This window comes from Mirounga angustirostris, unplaced genomic scaffold (assembly GCF_029215605.1).
Source record: "Mirounga angustirostris isolate CCGP_5_RB_7025 unplaced genomic scaffold, mMirAng1.0.hap1 SCAF_9, whole genome shotgun sequence".
In the NCBI taxonomy this organism is placed as follows: domain Eukaryota; kingdom Metazoa; phylum Chordata; class Mammalia; order Carnivora; family Phocidae; genus Mirounga; species Mirounga angustirostris.
Window position 1 is genome coordinate 19,519,906 of NW_026991717.1, and position 19,292 is coordinate 19,539,197.

General features: G+C 52.7%; 1 protein-coding gene across 2 annotated transcripts in view; it reads left to right on the forward strand.

Moving 5' to 3' along the window:
- Positions 1-596: 596 nt before the first annotated feature.
- ALDH1A3 (aldehyde dehydrogenase 1 family member A3) overlaps positions 597-19,292 on the forward strand; it is a 37,840-nt gene continuing 19,144 nt past the window's right edge. Inside the window, exons 1-7 of one of the 2 annotated variants that reach the window (XM_064569991.1) lie at positions 597-802; positions 6,634-6,738; positions 8,978-9,118; positions 13,542-13,671; positions 13,998-14,059; positions 16,690-16,818; positions 18,403-18,516. In XM_064569991.1, coding sequence (XP_064426061.1) covers positions 704-802; positions 6,634-6,738; positions 8,978-9,118; positions 13,542-13,671; positions 13,998-14,059; positions 16,690-16,818; positions 18,403-18,516 — 780 coding nt within the window. In that variant the 5' untranslated portion in view covers positions 597-703. The remainder of the gene's footprint in view (positions 803-6,633; positions 6,739-8,977; positions 9,119-13,541; positions 13,672-13,997; positions 14,060-16,689; positions 16,819-18,402; positions 18,517-19,292) is intronic. The other variant, XM_064569992.1, reaches the window with a different exon arrangement.

The window sequence follows — 19,292 nt, forward strand, 5'->3', positions numbered from 1 at the left end:
GGGAAAGTCGGGCCATCTGGGCCAGGCGCGCCCAGGCGGCCGTCCCAGCAGGGGCCGAGTGGGGCGCTGGGCGGGCGTCTGTCCTGAGAGCTGGGACCGGGCGGCGGGACTCTAGGCCCCCAGGCACGTGGGCTGCGGAGCGGGGGCCGCCCAGCGGGGCGCCGCGACCCCTGACGCGGCTCGGGGGGGCCCCCGGCGGGGTGGGGGGGAGGAGCGCATTCCCGGAGCGCGGCGCGCCGACCGAAGTCAGACGAGAGCGCGGAGCGGCGGCGGGCAGGGGGCGGCAGGTGCGGCGGGGCGAGCTCGCCGGACTTCGGGGAGAGAGCCGGGCGCCGTGGGCCCCGGCGCCCCCGCTCCCTACCCTGGCCCGCTGCCCGAGCCCTGGCACTTCCGGGGCCCGGCGGCGCTTCGGGGGAGCTCCTCCAAGGGCAGCCTCCGGGGGGCGGGGGAGCGCGCGGCGCGGTGGCCGGGCTCCCGCAGGGGCGGCGGGCGGGGTGGGGTGAGGCAGGCCGGCCCCCTCCCCTCCCGCCCGCCCTCCCTTCCTCCCGTCCTGCAGCCAATTAGACGGCCCCCTTGGGCGGGAGGCGTGGGTCGCTCCATAAAGCGGCGCGGAGCTGTCACCCCGCGAGCAGGCTGCGCACCATCCGGGCGGGAGCCAGCGCCACAGACTCGGGCGCCTCGGGCCGGGGAGCGCAGAAGAGCCATGGCCACCACCAACGGGGCCGTGGAGAACGGGCAGCCGGACAGGAAGCCGCCTGCCCTGCCGCGCCCTGTCCGAAACCTGGAGGTCAAGTTCACCAAGGTGAGGCGGGCGCCCATCCCACCCGACGGTCGCCTGGCTCCGCCCTGGGCTGGTCCGGCCGGGGTGGCGGGGACGAGGAGCCAGCAGGCGGGGAAGCCGCTCCGCTCCGAGGGTGCGGGGCGCTGCGGGCGGCGCGCCCTCAGCCGAGTTCGCCCGGCGCTCCCATGACCGGAGCCTCTCCGCCTGGGTCCGGCCCTCTCGAAGCCGCGTCCCGCGGCGCAGGACCTGCCGGCGGGAGCGCGTCCACCCGCACCCCGAAGGGGACTCCGCGATCCGCACTCCGGGACGGGCTCTCGGGCGGCGGGGCTCAGCGCTCTAAGCCTCCAAGCATGGAGAGGGACGCTGCGCAGCGCCCGCGCCGCGGCCCCGACGTGCCCTTGCAGGGCCCGCTTGGAAGGCGAGCCGAGGTGCGGGCCGCCGTACCCCTGGTCTCCCCGCAGGCCCTGCGGCACGGTTTCGGGGGCTCAGCGGGTCGGGCTTCGGGAGGGTCAGAGGGTGCCCGAGAACACCGAGAGTTGGTCTGAGAGCTCGGTCTGCACTGGGGAGCTGCGACTTGGAGACTCCAGAACCGTGTCATGTGTCATCGGGAGCACAGGGCGAGACGTCGTTCCTTCGGTGCTTGGCCTACCTAGCTTTCCAGTAGAGCCCGGGGGAGTAGGAAGGTGAGCACTGCTGAAACTGCCCTGGAGGCCCGCGGCCCTGGTGTTGACCGACAGAGAATGCTTCCCGATGGTGTCCGAACCCGGCCTGGGAAGCCGCGGGTGGCCAGGCCCCACCGCGCCGCGGCCCGTTGGAGTCTCTGCTGTTTTGCGCTGGGCTGGGAGGCTGGAGCGTTGGCAAAGCGGTGAGATCACCTGCCTAGGGCAGAAAGGAAGATGGCGAGGCCTGGAGCCCAGGCTCAGGAGGGCTGCGGGCAGCGCGTCCCGTGGGAGGACACTCGGAGCCTGTGGACTGGGGTGGGGAGCACGGCAGGGTCGCAGGCCGAGAGTCTCGGCTGGCTTCTCTTTCCCCAACTTTCCCTCCTTTTAATTTTTTTTAAATTTGCATCTTATCCATACCCTCCCCCCAACTCCAGCTGACATAGCACTGAGAAAATTTCCCCATCAATTTTACTTTCAAAAGTAGCAATTATGTCTCTCAAATAGTTTTAATCAAGCGGAGAAAGTTGCAGGCCACTATGTGTGGCCTTCAGATCTTGGTCTCTTGGCACTTCATGTCGGCTCTGCCTCTGATCACATGACATTTAAATTAACTGTTTTCAGAGGGCTCCCTAATCAACAGAGACACTTCACCAGAAACGCTGGAGATTATTTTTACCGTAGTTTCCCTAGTGGTATCCGCTTCAGAGCAAAAATTCCATCACCCATTCTGGGAACAGTCAGAATAGTACCTATCTCTTTTCAGATCGTTAGGCTGTTGGTGCTGGCCTCGTGGTGGTGGTGGTGCCGTTTGGTTTTATTTTTGTTTTGTAAGGTTTTTGTTTTTTAATGCTACAGAAGCAGGAAATTGCTATGTTATTGTCCTTTGCCTTTCTACCTTTCTGAATCCTATCAGAGCAATGCAGCCACCTATGGATAGTTTCCTTCTTTCTCTGCAGTTCTTTATGGCCCTTCACGAGTGGATAGAGAGGAGGATCTTAGCGGATTCACAGAGTGACCAGTGTCTGTTGTCTTGCTGGGTGCCCCCTCTTCCTGGTGGAGCAGAACCGGCTGTGTGATTAAGGCTGGGGAGAGGCGTTGAGATGCTCAGGGGCTCCCAGGCCAGGAAGGCTACTAGGGCCTGACCCCAGGCCACTGTACCCTCCTTCCCTGTGGAGGGTGAGGCCTCCAGCTGCTCTGTCCTTGCTCCCGGCCCGCAGGCTGACCACCGCAGAGGCCTACCCCAGCAGCTGTGGGGCCCAGGCAGCCAGCGGGGTGGTGGCTGAGGGACAGCAAGCCCGGCCAGCAATGCTAGGGAGCCTCTGGCTGGAGCGGCGACAGACAGGGCCTAGGAAAGAAGCAGGAGAGCCAGAACCGCAGAACCGAGGCCCAGGGCCCGCAGTGGGGCAGGCAGTGCGGAGGGGTGGAGTGTGAGAGCCCCTTAAAGTCCTGTTAGTTTTCAAACCTGACTCATGGAGCTTCTTGCTAATGGAGGACATGCCGGAAATGGTGGGTCTGAGCCCCAGCCTTGGGGATAACATTTCCCAGCAAAAGTCCAGTTTCCAGAAGGACGACCTTGTCATAACTTCTTCATTTGTTCTCACATTTTTAAAAGATTTTATTTATTGGGTGCCTGGGTGGCTCAGTCGTTAAGCGTCTGCCTTCGGCTCAGGTCATGATCCCAGGGTCCTGGGATCAAGTCCCACATCGGGCTTCCTGCTCAGTGGGAAGCCTGCTTCTCCCTCTCCCACTCCCCCTGCTTGTGCTCCTGCTCTCGCTGTCTCTCTCTCTGTCAAATAAATAAATAAAATCTTAAAAAAAAAAAAAGATTTTATTTATTTATGAGAGAGAGAGAGAGCAAGCAAGCATGGCGGGGGGGGGGCAGAGGGAGAGGGAGAAGCAGGCTCCCCACTGAGCAGGGAGCCCAAAGCGGGGCTGGATCCCAGGACCCCGAGATCATGACCTGAGCCAAAGGCAGACGCTTAACTGACTGAGCCACCCAGGTGCCCCTATTCTCACATTTGCATATTGGGCTCTGCTATGGGACTCTGATAGGGGGTGGAGGGGGGGAATCCCCTTCGGCATCCCCCTTCCACCAGATCTCAGAGGATAGCAGTCTCTTTCACTTTAGGGGGGGGGCTTTCCTTTCTTTAGAAAATGCCTTCCAGGGGCGCCTGGGTGGCTCAGTTGGTTAAGCGACTGCCTTTGGCTCAGGTCATGATCCTGGAGTCCCGGGATCGAGTCCCACATCGGGCTCCCTGCTCAGCGGGGGGTCTGCTTCTCCCTCTGACCCTCTTCCCTCTCGTGCTCTGTCTCTCATTCTCTCTCTCAAATAAATAAATAAAATCTTAAAAAAAAAAAAAAGGAAAGAAAAAGAAAATGCCTTCCAGTAACAGATTCTCTTTAAGAGTTTCTGGTTCACTCAAACACCCGATTTTCTGATCTCTTTTATAAAAGCTACAATTCGCTCCGATCTCCTGTTCTGAAAACATAACTCCTTTGAGTTTAGCTGAAGTCCAGTGGAGGTTACTGTAAATGGCATCAACAGACCTCACTTGCGTGGCCACCATCTTCACCTTCACCCCGGGGCACCCGGCTCCTCAGAGCCGCTGTGGTTTCCAGCTCAGCCCGGATGACATGCCATTCCACTCCTTCAGTAAAATGTGAATCCCGGAACCTAATTTTTATACCTCCATAAGGTTTATCTGATACCAATTCACAAGTCGAGGAGAACAGTTTTGTTTTGTTTTTTTTCTGGACATGTTAACCTGATTTGGGGCTAAAAACAGTATAGACAGCATAATTGGTAGACCACACTTACTGACCCCTACTTTATTTGTGTTTTTGTTTTGTTTTTAGCGGAGAGAAAATCAACAGTAGAAACCACTTACAAGATTACTTACTAGCGTAGTATACAGAAAAAAATTTTTGCTAAATTGGCAACCTCGCGATGGGAAAATATGGTCAGAGTTGAGGAGTCTGACTGTTTTTTTTAAGTCGCTCATTAGGAGGGACTACGGATCAATGTCATGACCGACCAAGTAATTTTTTTTTTTTTTTGGAAGACCATGCTTGGAGGTGAAGTGTAACAGACATCTGATCGTTGCAATCTGTTTCCATCCTCCTTATTTATATTCTCTTCTACCATCTTCTCACTTTCCCTCCCCCTTGGAATTGATACCAGGAAGGATCTCGAATCAGCAGTTTTCACTGATGGTCTGTATTTTCTAACCCACGAAATTTCATCTTCCGACAAATGGGACTCTCTCTCTGGCTGCACTTCCCTCCCCATGCTAACTGAACCTCTCTTCTCCACTTATTAATTTCTCGCTGTTACCGAGTGATTGCTTGCTGGATGGCAAGAGTGAACTCTTGGATTTGGTTTCAGCTGGAAGAATAAACCTGTAATTGTAGCCTGGCCGATTCCACGTGCTTCCCTGGGGGCCTGGCCTCCTGTTGAAGGCACTGAGCTTCCAGAGTCGGATGGACACATCCTACAGGCAAGGGATGCTCTCAGCTCTGGATTCCACACGCAGGACAGGGTGCCTCTGCCCACCTGCCCCACAAGATCTGGCCTTCTGTGCTTTGTCCCCACCCTACTGAGCCTTCCCTGCTTTCTGGGGAGAGTGATCAAAACGGTCTCCCCCAGTAGCTTCCCAGAGCGAGTTTCTCTCCCAGTGAGCTTTGGAGTTTTTACAGGAGAGCCCAGGGCAGAGACCGTAACCAAGCCGCACTCTGGATGAGATGTCTCCCCTCTTGTCTATCATCACTGGGGAGTCAAGTGTTCTAAATGAATAAAATTCACAGTAATTGAAATTAGCCCTCGGAGGGACACGATTCTTTTACATGACTCAAAGAGAGATAAAAGATATGCCTATAGATACAGAAATGGAATTCGATGAGCTAGGCGTGTACTTAGAAATTATTGGTGGCATTTTGTTTGATGGAAATGCTTCTAAAGTGTCTTCCTTGTGTCTGTGACTGGGGTCTCTGTGACACCATGAAGGGCTGTGATGATCAGCCTGTCCCATGCCGGTTCAGCAGCAGATCATCTGGATAGCCGGGACCTCCACGTTGTCAGAACGTGTTTTGTGTATTATCTGTCACCTCTGTTCCTGGTTCTTTTCTGAAGGCCCTCTCTTTGCGGTACTTTTTTAAGGCAGTTAGCAGTTAGAGTAAACTAAGAGTAAATAGTACACACCTTTCAGCGTGGGCACTCTGTGAATTCCTTTTAGTTTGCTCATGATGTCTTTTTATTTTTAACGTCCTTGTTCTCAGCTGTGTTCTAGATAATTGAGACTCCGAAGTGATTTTTGTAGGTTCTTTGGTTCTAGATATAAACGGTTATTTGCTACATCTGTTCATACAACCAGAACACTTCCCAGCCCAAATATCTATCTTTATATTCCAACACGGGCTTTTATTAAAGCCAGCATGAAAATAGGCATTTTAAATAGACTGTGGGAGGAGTACCGATATACACCAACCAAGATTAAGGAATATAGGAAGATCCTGGTAGAAAGCCAGTTCCTTGGCAATCTGGCTGGGGGTTTCTTCAACAGGGAGGAGACAGAAGGGAGTGCTCACTGCTGACCTACCCTTCAAGGGCAGGAAGATCCCTTGGCACTTTATATGTATAAACCTATTTGGTCTTCCTCCCAATGAGGGTGTAGGATTTAACTTATACTCTTTAACTATTTAACTCGGCTCTTCCTTCTTGAATCCATGTTAATGATTCAAATGGCTCAGTCGGTTAGGCATCTGCCTTCGGCTCAAGTCATGATCCCAGGGTCCTGGGATCGAGTCTGGCTCGAGGAACCTGCTTCTCCCTCTCCCTCTGCCCCTCCCCCCTGCTTGTGCGCTGGCGCGCTCTCTCTCTGTGTCAAGTGAATAAATAAATAAAAAGAGGACACGATGTTTAGAAAAATTCTAAATGACTTTAGTTTCATTAGGACGAAAAGTAGTTCTCTGTAAATGTATTAGAACTCAGGAGCCTTGGATTCTAATTCTGAGTGTGTTCCTGGTTAGGCATGTGATTCCATCTCCCCTCCAGGTCCCATCTGTAAAAGAGTGTGAGGGAGGGGGGAGGTGGAGGGTGGGGGAGGACAAGACGTTACCTAAGGTCCTCAGCATGTTGGAATGATATGATTTTGATTTAAGCCCTAATGCATTACAACTTCCTTTCCTGGTTAGATATTCATCAACAATGAATGGCACGAATCCAAGAGTGGAAAAAAGTTTGCCACATATAATCCTTCAACTCTAGAAAAAATATGTGAAGTAGAAGAAGGAGATAAGGTGAGTGCTGCCCCGAACTCCCCCCCCCCCCCCGAAGTAATTAAATTACAGATAACTAGAGGATAAGGAGGCCGTTTGGCTTAACTGTAAGACAGACCTGGCCCATACTCAGGGTAGGACCTGAGTTTGCTGCTTCTCACACACACGGCCCAGAATGGGATCAATTAGGGGCGATCCACTGCAGAGAGTCACTCTCCTTTGATAGATGTTTCCCCATCTATAAGGATGACCTCAGCTATCCTCGTCACATGGCTAAAGGAAAGGTTTTTATCAATGATTCGAACCTGGAGGCATGAAACCCTCTTTCCAGAAAGCATTTCCGGCTGGTATGTTTCACCAAATGCAGCATTCTGGCAGGAGACACTTGAAAGAGAAAGGCTCGCAGGGAAAAAGACTTGCTAACCAAGTCATGCAGGGGTAATAATATCATGCAATCACCAGATTTCCTTTCTACCAGAACCTGAAATGATCACGGAAAGCTATAGTCTTTATAACTATATATGTAGTTATATATATATAACGGACTTCTGATTGTGTCCTTGATACATTTCAAAGCCGGAAAGTATCTTTTATTTTTTTTTTTAAAGATTTTATTTATTTATTTGACAGAGAGAGACACAGCGAGAGAGGGAACACAAGCAGGGTGAGTGGGAGAGGGAGAAGCAGTCTTCCTGCCGAGCAGGGAGACCGATGCGGGGCTCGATCCCAGGACCGTGGGATCATGACCTGAACCGAAGGCAGACGCTTTTAAATATACGTGGCATTAGAGGAAAGTTTGAAGGTAAAGCTTTTCTAAGGAGAGAAGGGAAATCTAAACCTCTCCTCCACCACTAGAGTAATCATCTGATGTTCTTGTACATGTAGGGGTAATGTTGAATGTGGACAGGGTGGAAGACATGTCTAAAATAGGCTTGAATTGGATCCCACAAGTGAGAGTTCTCTGACAGGCAGGAAACACACAGTGGTTCTACCCATCCAGAACCTCCCGTGCGCATGTGCCTCAAGCTAAGCTCTGTTTGCAAAGGTAATAGCATCGAGGAGCTCATCTTTCTATGACGTGAGGATGTGGGGCATCTGGGGCGTGGGAGACATGATGTGGAGCAGGATTCCCAGCGGGTGATTCCCAGGTGCAGGACCCAGGTATCAAAGAGGAGAATGAGATCCCTGCCCCAGGCTCTGGTTTTTCCCTTGGTCTGAGGACCTGCTCTGAGCACCTGGAAACAGACGCTGTCCTGTCCCCTGCAGCTGGAGAGGCCCTGGCCTCCACCCCAGAGCCTGGGACAAGGAATTCAAAGTGCTAATATCTCCCTTGCCAAAGCTTTCACTTGCCTCCAAGCTTTGGAGACACAGAATCTTGGTGGAGTGTCCCTCTTGACTGCATCGGGCAGCTCTTGCCTGTTGTACTCTCCTAGGGAAGTGAGGCTCAGAGGGGTCTGGGGGATGACCCGTTGCTCATCAGCAACCAGAGCCTTGAACTCAAGTTCCTGCAGTAAGAATGGGTGACATTAAACAGCTCTAAAAAGCTCGAACTTCTTGCCTTTTAAGAAGAAGGTTCCATTGTAATTCTTGTATGGGTGCACAGAAAATCCAGTTCCTTGCCCATGGAATGGCGCCACACTTCTGCCCCCCCGGGCAGGGGGTGGGGTGGGTGGAGGTGGGGGGTGGGGTTGGAGGTGAGGCTGAAGACAGAGAAAAAGTTCCAGATCCTCCCTGTCTGTGGACTTTTCCGATGCGGTCAGTTCCGAGATCCCGAGAAGCACTCCTGCCCCATTCTCACTACGGGACCACAGTCCTCAGCTTGAATAAAATGCCAAGACAGACATTTCCCACCTAACTGATGAACTGTGGAAGTGTGTGTGTGTGTCCAAACTGAGCGAGCAAGTGGAAAATCTTTTCCTACTCGGGTCACCAAGAAAAATAATTAAGGTTGGTACTCTTATAAACTATTTTAAAACGCTTTTATAATCAGAAGGAAAGCTCATACTTGGCCATTGTAGAAATCTTGGAAAAGACTCAAGATGTAAAGAAGGAAAAAGTCACTTGAAAGCCCCAGACGGGGTGGGGGGGGTGGTCCAGCCGTCTCGAACCTAGCTGCCACCTTCCAACTGACCGCCACCAACCCCCCTTCCCCTGCTTCGTGCTGGACGCAGCTCTCTGCCGTTCTCTGTAACTGACGGCTGAGCTCTCCCAAAACGCAGTCGCGACAAAAGGTGACACTCTCTGGTTTTTGGCCTCTCAGCCCGACGTGGACAAGGCAGTGGAGGCCGCACACGCTGCCTTCCAGAGGGGCTCGCCCTGGCGCCGCCTGGATGCCCTGGGCCGTGGCTGGCTCCTGCATCAGTTGGCTGACCTTGTGGAGAGGGACCGCGCCATCCTGGCTGTGAGTACACGCCCATGGGCAGGCACGTGTGGGACCGCCTGGCCCCTGCGGGGCTTGGGAGGCCCAGGGCGCTGGTTTTGTGTGGAGGTGTATGTGTCAGGTCCTTTGAGGCTAGGCCATATCCTGGTCCTACCTGTACTACGAAATTAACCTTTTTTTTTTTTTTAAACATGAAATCTCTTTTACTGTTAAATTGCACTTCATCCTAAGTGACAAGATCCATGAAATTACAGGTTTAGTGTGCTGGTATATTTTTTTCGAATTCTTATTAAAATAGATGCCACCCCTTAACATAGAAAACACTGTTCCCATAGAACTTAAAAATCACCCCTGTTTCACCCTTGAACTGGGCAGTGGTGAGCATGCGCGGACTGATGGTGAGGGCAGGGTAACCTGGTTATGGGGCACCTCAGGCTATGAAAGACCTCAGTTCAAATCCCAGCTCTGCCCCTTACTAGCTGTGTGACTTTGGACAAGTTGCTTTACTTCTCTGAGCATATATTTCTTTATGGGAGATACCAATAATAATGGTACTTAAATGGTGTGAGGATGATCCACTTAAAATCCTTAGCAGAGTCCCTGGCATGCTGTAAGCACTAAGTAGATGATAGCTATTATTAGGAACAGCAATCCTCGTAACAATGCTGCGCGCCCAGCTGCATGCCGTCCTGGCCAGTAATTTCTAGGCATCTTAGTTCCTCTGCGGCAAAATAGGCGTGTGAATTCAGCCTGCTCCATGACATGGGGTCGCTCCCATCAGACCGGGCTGTGAAGACATTTATAGGTTGTAAATGCATGATTTACAGGGATGCTAAGACCTTCCTCTGGTCTTGCAGTGAGTGAGCAGAGGAAATCTCAGGGCCACCTCCTGCCTTGAGGTCCTTCCCAACCTACACACGCCGCCCTCCCACGGCTCTCCGACTCCTGTTTAGAAGTTGCTCCAAACCTTGAGGCCCGGTTGGTAGGGGACTAAATCTCCTTTTCAGCCTCCTATTTGAACAAATGGTTCTTTCCCCTCTTGATCTGATGTCTGGACCGAGCAATAGAGTAGCTACCTCCGTGGAGACCACATCATCCAGGATGCCAAAATTGTTTTTGTGCTTTAATGTGTGTTTCGGGGCTGGAGAGTGGGGGAACCCTGTGTCTGGGGTGCCACTCTTCGCTGCATCGCCCTGAGGGTGCATCTGCACAGAGAGCTCAGCCCTCCTTCCTTCCCACCCCGCCAGCCAGGTCCGGCATGTTTGCCCCCCAGCCCGGGCAAGGGTGGTTCCCTCTCGGGGTCAGCGTTTCTGTCCTCGGAGCCTCTGGTTTCTTCCCGCAACGAAAGCCAGCCTCAACTCTCAAGCTGCCAGACTGGCTTTTTCAAAAACATTTCTGTTTTCACCCAGCATGAGCTCATCAGTCTGCAATGTCCGTGGGGACTAATAGCAGGCGGGAGAGGATGTGCCCTGGGCACCCCTCCCCACCCTGTCCTCAAGTGTCAGTATCATCTGCATCTGTGGGAGCCCGCCCCGTGGTCCTGGCGGGGCTGTGTTGCGATCGCAGATGGAGCGAGTTGCCTCTCGCCATCAGGACCTTGCTGCCCACAAGAAATAAGATCCGGCTCTTTGCCACATCATGAAAGGAACAAGAGAATTACTGGCAAATATGGTTTTTCAAACCAGGACCACATGATAGGAAAGCACCCTCACCCTCCACCTTGATACGGTTTTCCTGCATTTTCCTGCAGCGAAGTGCTTCTTTCCATCATGTTCTCTTGCCGGCTCAGTGGTTTTGACAGAGCTAGGTCTTTACTTCTGTATTCGATGTTTAGAAACAGATGTGGGGGATCCGGCAGCCCCAGCTTTCTCCCCCTTCCTGAGGCACCTGGGGTCCAGACTCTAGCTCTGTGGGTGCCCTTTCTGGAAGCCCCCAAATTGGGGCCCTCCCTGTTTACTCTCTTTCCAACCCAAGCCCTATTTCTGGGCCTTCTTGTTTTAAGCTTTTGGCACACTCACTGAGTCTCGGGGCAGGTTCCCTCAGCCCTTTTCTTCACTCTTTCCTATCTGAAGGTTACAGTGTGTTAATTTTTCAGAAGGCCTATTTTTTCTCGTAAAATGTCAAGGGAAGTAAACTGGGGAGCAGCTGTGGTTTATTCCCGGCCCAGCCCCAATAACTGTTTAAAAGTCCCCATCAGTAGCTAACACTTGATTTCTCACGTCCAGCCCTGTCTGCTCATCTGTGAATCTTTTTTTGTGTGTTTAAAAAGAATTTCCTGCCTAAATCTAGTATGACCCCAGTTTTGCTTGGATAGCTTTCCATGGAACCAACCTGGCAAATTCATGTTGTCATTCTGGGAGGCAAACTTGCCCAAGTTAATAATGAAAGATAGCCAACGCTTGCTGAATGCTCACCATGGACCAGGCTTATCGTAGGCACATTTATTATCCCATTTCAGAGATGAGGACACTGAGGCCCAGAGAGGTTAAGTAACCTAAGGCTATCCAGCCAGGACTGGAGGCAGGACTGCCCCACAATGCTATGCCAAGGTCCTCTGCCTTTCTCTTCCTGTCCCATCCCAGAAAAGGGCCAAGAATAAACTGGTCCCACTGAGAGATCTGCAGATGCTGTCCAGCGTAGCCCAGTCCGGGACCTTTTGGCATGATTTGCAACAGTTGGGTTTCCCATGGAAAAACAAAAGTTTCAGCTTGGAATGTAACTCAACAGGAGCCAAAGTACAGTGTTCTGGATGTTACCTTGGCCTGACTTGGTCCCTGAGCAGCATCCTCTAGGGGTGGGATCCATCCCAGACCCAGATCGGCCCTGTCCTCTTCAGCAACTCACACTCCTGTCTCCTCGGTGTCCTCAAATAAGGATTGCCAAAAAGGAAGCTGCCAAAAAGAGAGATGATCATAGTCATCCCGGTTATTAATGTCATCATGAAGCAGTTAGCATGGCACTTCCTGTGGGCAGGCCCCGTCCTAGCCCTCACCCCAGCCCCAGGAGGCAAGTACCACTCTTATTATTATTATTCTCATTTTACAGATGAGGAAACTGAGTCAGAGAGGGATCTGGGGGCTTGCCGCTCAGTGAAGGAAGTGGTCACTCCTGTTTAGGAATGCTCAGCTCCTCCCTGAAGCAAAGTTCTGAGAGTCGCCCTGAGCACCCTGTGTAGCCATTCTACAGTCTTCCCAGATGCAAATGTCCTGGGGCAGCAGCCTAAGGAGTGGTCACTGTGCTGGCTGGAAGTCAGATGCCCCGAATTCAGTGCCCCGCTGGGTGACCTTAGGTGTCACCCGGCTCTGTTAGCCTTGGTGTGGGCACCTTGACGTGACAACAGAGGTGTCAAGGTCAGAGATGAGGCCGATGCAGGTGCACGCGGAGGGGCCTCTCTTCCCCAGTGAGTCACCATCTCACTACATGGACTCTAAAAGGAGAATCCAGCCCCAGGCTACATGTCCGGGTGGCCACTTCCTGCAGAGATGGATGACAGGCGGTTTCAGTGCCAGACTCCACTGGGGCCGCTTGTCTGAGGGACAAAGGGGTCCTCTTAAACCCCGGGCTGGAAATAGAGAAGAATCCCTGCCATTGAGTGGCTGCCCACTCGCCCTGGGTAATCACCTCCCTCACCACCAAGGGCGAGCCTGCTCCCTTCCCACTGTGCATCCGGCTTGGGCAGCCCGGTTGGGGAGGACGGTGCCTTTTGTGCTGGTGGCTCTCCCCTTCGGGGCTCCGTCGCTCTTTCCGCAGCCATGCTGGTCAGCCTGTGCAGGAAGGAGGAGCCCGCAGCGTCCCTTTGGTTAGAGGACGCGAGCCCTCTCTCCAGCCTCCCTGAAGGCAGCTAACCTCCCGAGAGCTTCCCCAGAGGGCGCACACCCTCGTGGCCAGGTCACCCAGCTGTGCTCTGGACAGAAGACCAAATGCCACCGTGTCTTCCTTCCCAGGGAGGCTCCACATCAGACTTCCATCTGCCATCCTTCACGGGGACGCTTGCCCATGCCCTGGCCAACGCCCCCCCCCCCCCCGACTGAGCTGTTTTGTTTTTTTTTTTAAAGATTTTTATTTATTTAACAGAGATAGAGAGAGAGCACAAGTAGGCAGAGCAGCAGACAGAGGCAGAGGGAGAAGCAGGCTCTCTGCTGAGCAGGGAGCCCGATGCGGGGCTCGATCCCAGGACCCTGGGATCATGACCTGAGCCGAAGGCAGCCGCTTAACCGACTGAGCCACCCAGGTGCCCCTGAGCTGTTTTGAAAGCAGAGTAATCCTTGACAGTCTGAGCCAGGTCTGATGGGAAACGCAGTGGCTTGCTTTCTGAGGGGACACATGGAACAAGGCACACGCAGTGTCCTAGGACTGGGCTCTCTACCCCCTGCCCCCTGGCTTTAACCCCCTGATGTCGAAGAAGGAAACTGCGTCTGACACAGATGTTGTCTTTTTCCTGCAGACCCTGGAAACAATGGACACGGGGAAGCCGTTCCTTCACGCCTTTTTCATCGACCTGGAGGGCTGTATTAAGACCCTCAGATACTTTGCAGGGTGGGCTGACAAAATACAGGGCAGGACCATCCCCACAGGTGAGCTAACGCAGCCTCATCGGGGTGGGGGGGGCAGCTTTCGGGGGCTCTGTCTTCTCGTTGTTCCAGGTAGCCTCTCCACAGCACCCCTGCCCCCCCTCCCCAGGGCCCCCTTCCTTGTTGCCAAAGGAAGTGGCCCTGTGCTGATTTCTCCTAAGGAATTTTGCTTTTAACATTGAGCTAAAGATCTCTTCTTTGTGGACTAGATGAGACTTGGAGCTGACACTTCTGTGGGCTTCTGGGTTTCTTTCTTGTGTTTTTGCGACATAAAACCCTCAGCCGAGATTAATCCCACTGTGTTCTTCTCCACGTCACCTCTCTTCCAGATGACAACGTGGTGTGCTTCACGAGGCATGAGCCCATAGGTGTGTGTGGGGCCATCACTCCTGTAAGTATGGTGACTTTTCTAGATAGATCCGTGTGACTCCTGCCCCGCTCCCCTGTGGCCTCTAGAACCAGTTTCTGGTGTGTTTTGATTCGATCACACCGGCATTAACAGAGCATTTGCTCTGTGGCCTGGGGCTGGGTGCTTGAGCGTCACCGGGATGGCTTGGCTCCCATGCCTGCTCTCAGGGGGCCGACTCCTGGCACCGGGGATTCCAGCCAGAGGGCTCAGGAATGCCCAGCTTCTCTAGGGCAGGGGTCTTTTAAGAGGGCCTTAAAGGATGAGGAAGGATCCTTCAATAGGAAAATGGGTCTTCCAAGCAGTAGGAATGACCCCAGTGAGGGTGTCGAGGTGCCTGGGCTAACTGGGGTGGGGAGAGGGGCGCAATAGCAAGACAGCTGGTGAGGCCACACTTAGATGGGGACAAAGTGAGGAAGAGGACGAGTGCATGTCCGGTGGTCCAGGCTGGGCACCCGGTGAGCCATGGCAGCCTGGACTTTATTCACTGGGCAGTGGGGAGCCCGGCAGGTGCCAGGGAATGCGTTGATCCTGCCCATCTGTTGGAGAAAGCCCCAGGCCACTGCAACACCGGGGTGGGAGGCTGGGCAGACAGGCGGCAGCGTGGGGAGAGGATTGGAAGTGCGCTCCGTGGAGACAAGGAAGGTGTGTCCCTTCCACCAACCGCTGAGAGCCCGCTGTGTGGCAGGCACGGCGCCAGGGTCCCAGGTACTGAAGACATGCCCAGGCTTTGCCCCTGAGGAACTTGCAGGTCAGTTAAAAGGCTGAGGAAGGAAGCCCCGCGAAGAAAAATGCTAGGACAGGAACTGTTTGAAGACCAAGCAGAAGCATGGATTTGAAAGCTCCTAAGGAGGTCGAGTTGGTGGAGTTTAGTGTCTAATCAGAGGTTGGGGGTGAGTCCTGGCTGGAACTGGGTGGAGGGTGTTGCTGGGGGATTTGAGGAAGACTGGGAGAGAAGTGGGTTAGGGTGGAGTGCCGTGAAACATGAAGGTCATTCTGGGCAGATGTCATAGAGGGGCCAGTGGACAAGCCAAGCAAAGGGTCCCCATCAGGCATTTGCATATTTGGGTGGGGGGCTCGAGAGAGGCGAGGGCTGGAGCTACCCACGGGCAGTGGTCAGGACAGAGGTGTTTCTGCCCATCAAGTTGAGAGGGGGGCCATCCAGAGAGGGGTGCAGAGTGAGAGAAGAAGAGGGCCTGGGCCAAATCCCATACACTATCAGGGGATCCCACTGAGAAGTCTGAGCAGCTAGGATCGGGGGCATCCCAGGAATGGAATACATTTCCAGAAAAAGACTATGGTCTATAGGGTCCTCTCCTTCATAGGAATTAAAAAAGACAGAAACACAGCTGTTAGATTTGCTCACCAACAGTGGTGTGGGAGGCTTGGGGTGAAAACCCCAAGTGGAAACCCCTTTGCTGGGGCTTACAGAAGGGGACCTAGGCATATGGGCACCGCACTTCCAAGAAGCTTCAAGGGAAGTGGCAGAAGCTAAGGCAAGGTGCCCATTTGCTTGTCAGAGGGAGAGATGATGGTATTTGTGTGCTAAGGAGTGGGGGTCCAGGAAGAAGAGGGGATCCCAATCATTAGGGGGCACCCCAAAACAATGCCTGCCATAATTTAGCCGAGCATATTGGCCCTTGGGAACTGGGATCTTAGGTTTGTTGTCTAGTGGTAGGAATTCCAGGCAGAGCTGGGAGAGAAATCATAGTGGCCAGACCACAAGGTGGCCACCTTTGGCCAGCCCCGCGGGTATAGCTTTGCAGAGAGCTCTTCTGTTTGGCGTCCTTGGAACATAAGGAGCCAAAGGGACTCCTTTGGGATGGGGGTGGTTGAGGGACAGCTAGAATCAAGCTACCTGCTCTCTTGGAGACGCTTGGTTTCATTTTGCCTCATCAGAGATGATACTCGGAGGGGCAGGGTAGTAGAGGACACGAGGCTGGCTATGAATCCCGGCCTTTACCTGCTAGTTTGTGACCTTGGGCAAGTGACCTCTCCCTTCTGTGCCCCATCTGTAAATGGAGGTGATAACAGGACTATCTCATATGGGTTGGTAGGGATCAAATGAGTTAAGTTTTTGTGAAGTGCCTGGAACAGCACCTGGAACGGAGTGAACGCTCAGTGGCTGTTACCTCTTGTTAGGCTTCTTGTCACAGTGATTTTGAATCCTTGCCTCTGTAGTTGAAAGATGACAAGAAACGCCATTTCCCAACATGAATTTCACCAAACGGCAATTCAGTGGGGGCTTAGGATGTATTTTGTAAGAAGAGAAGAAGATCCTGTGACATCTGAGTTTAGGAGAGGCGGGCCTCATTCCTGCAGTATGTTTCAGGTCCTTTAACACGTTGATGGCATTATAATCCTCCAAGAGAAGGTAGTGCGCCTACAGCAGAATCCTCTTTGCAAAGACTACTTATTAACATCTCCCAGAATGCAGTTCATTAAGCACAGAGCAGGAATGCAGGTCTGAGCTTTGCACACTCCTGTATTACCTCTGACGGCCCAAATCCAGACCATGCAAAGCAAATATCCTCCTTGGAGACATTGCTGGGCCTCTGGGACAGGGTGGCGGGGTGGCTCGGGGTCCCCCAAGCTCCTCTGTGTTCTGTCCCTAGTGGAACTTCCCTCTGCTGATGCTGGTGTGGAAACTGGCGCCTGCTCTCTGCTGTGGGAACACCATTGTCATGAAGCCGGCCGAGCAGACCCCCCTCACTGCCCTTTATCTGGGCTCTCTGATCAAAGAGGTAAGGCATCCGAGAAAGAAAGAAAATATTACGTGTCATCGATAACTCCCCACTCCTAGGAACCAGGCCACCATCACCAGATAAAGTGCCCTGTCGAGCTGAGCCGTGCGTGACAGGGCCAGCCTGCTCACAGCTGAGTGGGAAGGGAATGGCTTCCTGGGTTTCACTTGGCAAGTGCGCTCTCTTTCTCCGGCTTGTGGTCACTGAGCTAGAAGAACCTCCATTCCTCCCACTGATCCTAATGAGAGACTTAACTCTTATTATGGGTTCAAACCCATGGTTTAGGAGCAAATGTTTTGTCTGGAGAATTTGCAGGAAGGTCACTTGAGAGGGAGCCAAGTATTTGGAGGGTCTCTGGGCCTTGCATTTGTGGCGTAGGAAATGGCCCCGTTGTTCTCTTGGAGGGGACATCTTGCAAGCTCCCACCGAGGGGGCTGCAGCAAGCCGGGCTTACTCACCCGAGCCTCCTCACCAGTGTTCCACGCTCGGGCCATTGTCCTGTCCCCACCCCCCCTGCCCCACAGCCACCGTGCTGGGAAACCCGTGGCCCAAAGAAACACCTCCTTCCAGACACACCTGGCAATGTGCTTCAGCCCTGCTGAGTCCAGCTTGTGTGTTGTAAAAGAGGTTAAAAAAGAAACAGGAAGGAAAGAGGGATGGGAGGAAGGATCCATTCATTTCACTTCTCAGCTGGGCTAATACGATCGGGAAGCAGGACCCTTACTGCTCAGAAGTCAGGCTGAAACCACCAGGAATTGGCCCGTTTCCCACTTTCCTTTGACTGGGGAGGTAGGACATGATTACATCATATTAATGAGACTGACAGATTCTAAAATCACAACCATGAACGCACAGCACCAAGGAAACCTAAAGACTCGAACGCCGTGTCCTAAAATCCTGCCTTTCTTAAAATAGTGTGTTTTAATCACATGAGATGGTAAATTTATTAATTGTTCACTAAATAGCATCCCGCCACCGCCTTCATTTGTGGTGTTCTTGGTGAATAAAGAAGCACTCATAGGTGCAAAGCAGGAGGCGTGAATGTGAGAGAGGTGACTGTCCCCAACCTTCAGGATATGCCAGCTCTGGGTGTGGCCCACGTTCAACAGGTGGAGATTTGAGGGAGCGTTGCCATTTGGAACATTGGTGGGAGGGGTTTAAAAAATGGGAGCTGAAGCTCAGGGAGAGGATATTTTGCAGGGGCCTCTGAGCCTTGGAGGATGTAACCAAGGTATCTCTCTTCTCCCTGAGAATACATATGTGTAGATAGATCCACACAGACACACTCATGCACATGCACACACATGCACACGCACATGCATGCGCAGAATGGAGCTGGGCTGTGAAGCTTCACCGCCATTTTGCTCAGAGGCTTTGGGTTATGAGGTGCTGCCTGGAAGGAAGCTGGGCCTCACCCTGGCCCAGCCTGCACCCTGGGCCCTGGCTTCCCAATGACCCTGGCCCTGGCTTCCCAATGAGGGGGGACATCCTACAGCCCTGGCTCTATCGGCCTGAGTGTGGTCTGTGGTAGACATCTGTGTGATCCCTTCTCCTCCTCTGAATGCCACCTCGATTTCCATCCAGGTCGGATTCCCTCCAGGAGTGGTCAACATCGTGCCAGGATTTGGGCCCACGGTGGGAGCAGCAATTTCTTCTCACCCTCAGATCAGCAAGATCGCCTTTACGGGGTCCACAGAGGTAACCCTCCTCACGGCTGTCGGCCAATGTGGCAGCCACTGTATGATCCGAGACCTGGGAACTTTTCCTTTGAGCAGCTAAACTATGATTTATTTATCCTAAGTATGGCCACGCTTCAGTGCAAAACAATCAGTAAAAAAAAAAAAAAAAAAGTAAATAAAGTCACTGGTCCAGTTTCCAAACTAAATAAATATCTAGCAGAACTCAGAAGCCTTAGAAGAAAAGATTGGTAGGTAAGATAAAATAAAAATGTAAAACATCCATAGGACAAACAACATCATAATTGAAGTTAAAGGATGCATAGCAAGCTGGGAGAAAAACAGTCAGAATTTATGCAGCTCTCCAAGGCTTAAAATCCGTAATATCCCAAAATTGAAGGAAAAAAGAAAAAAAAACAAAAACAAAAACGAGCACACGGAATGGTGGGACAGTGGGTAATTCAGAGAAGAGAAACACCCGATGTCCAGTAAGCCTGACCTAGCTCATTGGTCATCAGGGAAATGCAAATTCAAATGAAAGTTGGAGTCTTCTTTTGTCCGCCAGATTGGTAAAACTTGATAGCTGGTATAATGGAAGCTGTGGGAAACCAACGGGCCACTCACCCACAGCAGTCCCAAGGTGCAGGGCCATATTGTATTACTGATCCCAAATTTGAAAGTGTCAAACTTCTGATTCAGAAATTCCATCTCAAAGCAACTAGTCAGAGAGAGGTTCTCACGAGCCCTCCAGGACCCGTCTTCCAGTATACAGTATCCATTCTATACGGGGTGTTATAG